General features: G+C 30.9%; 1 protein-coding gene across 1 annotated transcript; it reads right to left on the bottom strand.

Annotated features, from left to right (window-relative positions):
• Positions 1-219: 219 nt before the first annotated feature.
• LOC105110700 (inhibitor of trypsin and hageman factor-like) lies at positions 220-1627 on the bottom strand. Its single transcript, XM_011005813.1, has 4 exons — positions 1609-1627; positions 1396-1516; positions 512-585; positions 220-421 (listed from the first exon to the last, which is right to left on the bottom strand). Exons 1-4 carry the CDS (start codon positions 1625-1627, stop codon positions 228-230), a joined length of 408 nt encoding a protein of 135 aa, XP_011004115.1. The 3' UTR covers positions 220-227.
• Positions 1628-5053: the final 3426 nt, after the last annotated feature.

Below are 5053 nucleotides of genomic sequence, written 5' to 3' on the forward strand. Positions count from 1 at the left end.
ATTCTAGAGTAAATTAATTAACCCGATAGGTTCTTCGACTTAAATCTTGTAAGTGTAAATTTTGGATAATCATGGCTTAATGTGTGTGAGTGAGCCTTGTTGCAGATGAAGAATAATACCAAAATTTAGTCATATATATGTAACTTTCATTGAACTGGTCTTGTGCGAAAATCCGATTGCATAATAATATTGCAGGCATCCATATCTCTTAATAGCATGCTTGAAATCTAACCAATGACAGGGACGCGAGTAACAATTCTGTTTTGGTCAATCCATACACGAACCCTAGAGCAAGAGAAATCTTTAGTCACTGGTGTTCCTTCCAGCACGACTTGAGTGTCAACGTAAGGGTTCTGCGTCTCAATTGTCACTACAGCAACCCTTGCTTGTGCTCCAAGGAGCTCTGGCCATGAACTCTTTCCTGAAAGTGCAAAGACATTATTGTTACTGCACACGCACATTCCATTAACAAATGCCATTAATCCTGATCTATGAGTTTATTCATAATTACCTTGACAGTCTGATGCTATATCTCTGATCTTCTTCCCTCTCTTACTTCTTTGATGTTGTTGTACATGTGAGACCCTGATATTGGGTATTTATAGAGCAACATTCTGTAGTTTGTGCTTGACGGGAACTGAGCTTTTAGCCATTACATTCAACATTCAATCCTGTACAGCTAAACGAGAAATTGGACCTCTCTCCCCTAGAAGAACAGCAGTTGAGCCAAAATATAGTATTTATTTTTTTGAGAGACTTTGTCATATGAACACTAAATTAATAAAATAATTTTTTTGTATTTTTTGAAATGAAAAATGTTTTTAGTGATTCTCATTTTCTTGTAAGACTGCAAATTCAAATTCAAACTGTTGTCTATATAAATCATCGGTTGTGATTCATCATGGGCAAAGCTAGATTATGGAGTAGAGGGCAATTGCCTCCGTAAATCTTTTGAACTTTTTCCTTCATTCCTTGAACTTTTTTATGTTTTGATACAGATCCAAATAGAGATGCATTAATTGCTCCTCATAATTTTATTTTTCCCGCCACCAAAAAAAATTACCCTCAAATAAAAAGTATAATTAAATCACTGTGATTGATTGAACTTTCTGTGTGCGGTACAAGTACAACACAAGTGTTGTTCTTCTAGGGGAGAGAGGCGGAGGGAGATTAATGGTGATTAAAGAAAAGTAAAATAACAGCATTAAGCTGGTCTTATTTGAGTTGCAACACAGTGATGCATGGAGAGCATATGATCTCTTATTTAGTACAGTAAAATAAGCACCAGGGGACTCCTTATGATCTCATTTTTGGCAGAACGATTAACCAATTATAGGAACTCGAGTAACAATTCTGTTCCTGTCAATCCAAACACGAACCCTGGTGCAAGAGAACTCTCCGCTCACAACCGTTCCTTCCAGCACAACCTGAGCATCAACATTAGGGTTTTGCGTCTCCACTGTCACTATAGCCACCCTTGCTTGTGCTCCAAGGAGCTCTGGCCATGAACTCTTACCTGCAAAAGTAACAAATGATTGTATCATAACACACTGCAGTTTATACAAAATGCTATTAATTCTAAACTATATGACAGAGTTTAGTCTCTACCTTGACACTCTGAAGCCATTGTGTTTTTTCTAATGCTCCACTCTCTAACAAATATTTCTTTCTGCTGCAAACTAAGCTGTGATTGCATTTGGGATAGTAATGGGTACTTATAGTGCTTCGTGTTCGATAGCTTGACTTCACCGTTACTGACCTTTAACCAAGAAGGCTTTAAAATTCAATTCTGTACAGCTAGCGACGAGAGAAATCGGACTTCCGTTCCCACGATTTTACAGGTGAATTAATCCCCCTGAATTTTTCTTTCTTCGTTTTAACGATATACGCGTTCAAAATAATGATCGATCAAGAAGACGCTCACCCTCTCTCTCTCTCTCTCTGGCCATCAAAACTAATGACTTCGCGCATCTTCTCATTTTTCTTCTCATTTTCCTATTTGTGTGTTTTGTCATGTTGCATAAATTTAAATCATTCAATTAAGATTAGATGGACAAAATTTAAAATATTTTAGTGTAATATGAAGCTTATAACAACTTCATTTTTTATATTAATTAACATATCTCACTTAATTTAAATTCAAGAATTAAAAACCATAGGTTAGATTATTTGAAGTTCGACTAAATTCAGAGGTGTGTTTATTTTTATGGGAAAAAGCCAGTCCATAATTGTGTGTATTTTCTTTTTCTTTTTCCTTCTATTTTGGTAGATGACCTGCCATCATATTTTAAACTTTCACACACATATTAGAATGGTTGTTTTTTATATTTTAAAAATACTTTTGAAAAAATTAGAAATTTTGTTATGTTTTTTATTTTCAAATTAATTTTTTTATTTTGTATTTTCAGATATCTTGAAATGCAGATTTTAAAAATAATTTTTATAAAATAAAAAATATATTATTTATATATATTTTTAAATTAAAAATACTTTAAAAAATAATCATTTATGTATTTCCAAACTCATTATATTTTGATCCAGTCAAAATAAGCAGGTTATCCATATCATGACTGAAGGATTTATGACAATTTGACTTCTGACAACCTAGTTTGAATGTTGACATTCACGAGGGAGCTTAAATCTTAGTTCTCAAACCAGTACTGTATGTGTGTAGGCGCACATGTCATGAAACATTTTATTACCTTGACTAATTATTCAATTTCTATTCAGCTTCCCAGGATTGCAGAATATTGAGTTCAGCTCTATCTCCTCCTTTAGTTAGGGTTCTAAAATCAATCACCTTTTCTATGTGAAGAGAGAAAGAAAAGATACTGTTCATCACTGGTAAAATATAGTCTAGAAAGAGATGATGAATTAGTTCTTGGCTTTCGTTGTAATCTCTTGATGTCCTAAACTGTCCATTGCCGTAAAATTCAATTCTCGGACAGCTAAAAACGAAATTGTGCAGTCTTTTTTTCTCTCTCTTTTTTTTAAATGGTTTTACTTTGGGAAAATTAAGTCATACATTTTCATAAGACTTCCAATGTATAAATATCGGCTGAGTAAACATTGTACCTTGACTCTTTCAATTCAATTAATGCTAATCAACCTTATCAGCTTAAGTGGTAATTGGGTTATTAAAAAAAAAAAAAAACGTGCTCTGGTTGTTTATTTCACGCTTCATTCTTGTGCAAAAAGTTTTTTAAAAGTATTTTTAATTTAAAAATATATTAAAATATTTTCTTTATTTTTAATGTCAATACGTTTAAATTATTAAAAAAACATTAAAAAAAATTAATTTGATAATCTTTTAAGGTAAATACAATTTAAAAAAAAAACATTCAAAAACAAAACCTACCACGCTCAGTATCTTCAAACTTTGATACTTGCAGAACAGCTGGTATATACTTGACATAATTTGCACATAGTCTAGATTCCTTGATGATCAGTGAAGCATTACTATTGAAGGGATGATAATGGAGTTATTTCTCCTCCATCCACTCTTTTTTACCAGAATATCGCAAGTATACGTGCAACCATTACACAGGAATACAATCAATGATGAAAAACAAACGTTCGCCAGCGGGAGCTGCTTCTTTTCTGTGGTTTTATGTTTTGCCCGCTAAGGATTAGGAAAGGAAGGTGTATTGCATGAAATTTATTTGGAAATATATTAAAATAATATTTTTTTATTTTTTATTGATTTTAAATAAAAAATCAAATTTAAAATTTAAAAAAAATATAATTTCAGCTCAATGTTCAATTTTCATCACTTTTCCTCAACATTAAAATTGTGATGAAGTTGAGACCACAGGTCATGAATTAATTAAAAGATGCCATAAAGGTTGCATTATGACTGCTACAGTCCAACTTGCTAGCAAGATGATTTTTATTTTTTGATATTTAAGTTTTTATAATTTATATTTTAGCCCCGCATGAAAAGTACTAAAATTAAAAAAATATAAATAATAAAAAAATAATATTAATATACTCTAAAAATAATTAAAAATTAGTTGAGGATGTTAAAAAATCCTTCTCAATTCTTATCTAAAATGGGGTTGAATACCAAAAATGAGCCCAAAAATTTTATTTTGTTTGTCGTTTTGTATCCGGGATATGACATTACACATAATGCATATTCTGGATATTTAATTTACTTTTAAACAATAAAACGATTATGTTTAACTGTATTTTTAGATAAGAATCTTGTTATTGAGAAGGACTTGTCTTGAACCTTAAGTTGAAGACAAACTAACAATTAAAAATTATAACACAACTTTGAATTTTAACAGATAAAACAATGCAGTCTACTATAGGTAGGGCATATTTGAGATACTAATATCTTTTCTTTATGCAACCAGTCTATATACCTAATCTCTGAGATCAGTTAGGGTTCCTAATAATTAAAATATTAGGTGGCGACTCCTATTCAATTTTTTATTAATAAAAAATATATTTAATGTTTCTTTATATTTTATTGAAAATACACTGTATTTATATTTTTATCTCTTTTCTAGATGATAAATAATTACCGTAACGCCATATATGTACAATAAATATTATAAAATTAATATTTATAACAAATATAAGATAAAGACTTTCGACATGACTGATGACAAAATGGTACCTCGGGAGATGAAGGTGCAGCAAGTTGAGCAGATTCCGAATGGATTCCTAGTGAGATAAATAGGGTTCTTCCTATTAATTTGTACCCATTTTAATGAACAGTAGCAAGTGTGTTGAATACACCAAATTCAAAACTCTGTTTGACTGTAGCAAGTGAATTGAATTTTGAGTCTATTAGTCTTAATTGCATCATATTGCTTCCATCATGAATCCGCAAGTATATTCATATATGGGTCGAGAACATCTCACACAAGTTTTGAGAATGTAGGTTTATGGTTAGGATTTAGACAAGAGAAGAAAAGGATGAAGGTGATGGCTGTTTTTTTTTTTTCTTGTTTTAATGATAAAGTTATAATTTTTAATATAAAAGTTATTTAGTCATTAAATATAAAAAGATTAATTATAAATTTATAAATAATCAGATTTT

Source organism: Populus euphratica, unplaced genomic scaffold (genome assembly GCF_000495115.2).
Source record: "Populus euphratica unplaced genomic scaffold, PopEup_1.0 scaffold259.1, whole genome shotgun sequence".
Lineage (NCBI taxonomy): Eukaryota > Viridiplantae > Streptophyta > Magnoliopsida > Malpighiales > Salicaceae > Populus > Populus euphratica.

Bases quoted from the DNA above. Each gene is read 5' to 3' on its own strand.
- LOC105110700 (XM_011005813.1), bottom strand. The intron at 586-1,395 runs GTTCTCTTGCAC...ACCCAATATCAG, and splicing joins GGAACGGTTGTGAGCGGAGA to GGTCTCACATGTACAACAAC. The intron at 422-511 runs GTAATTATGAAT...TTGCACTTTCAG, and splicing joins TATAGCATCAGACTGTCAAG to GAAAGAGTTCATGGCCAGAG.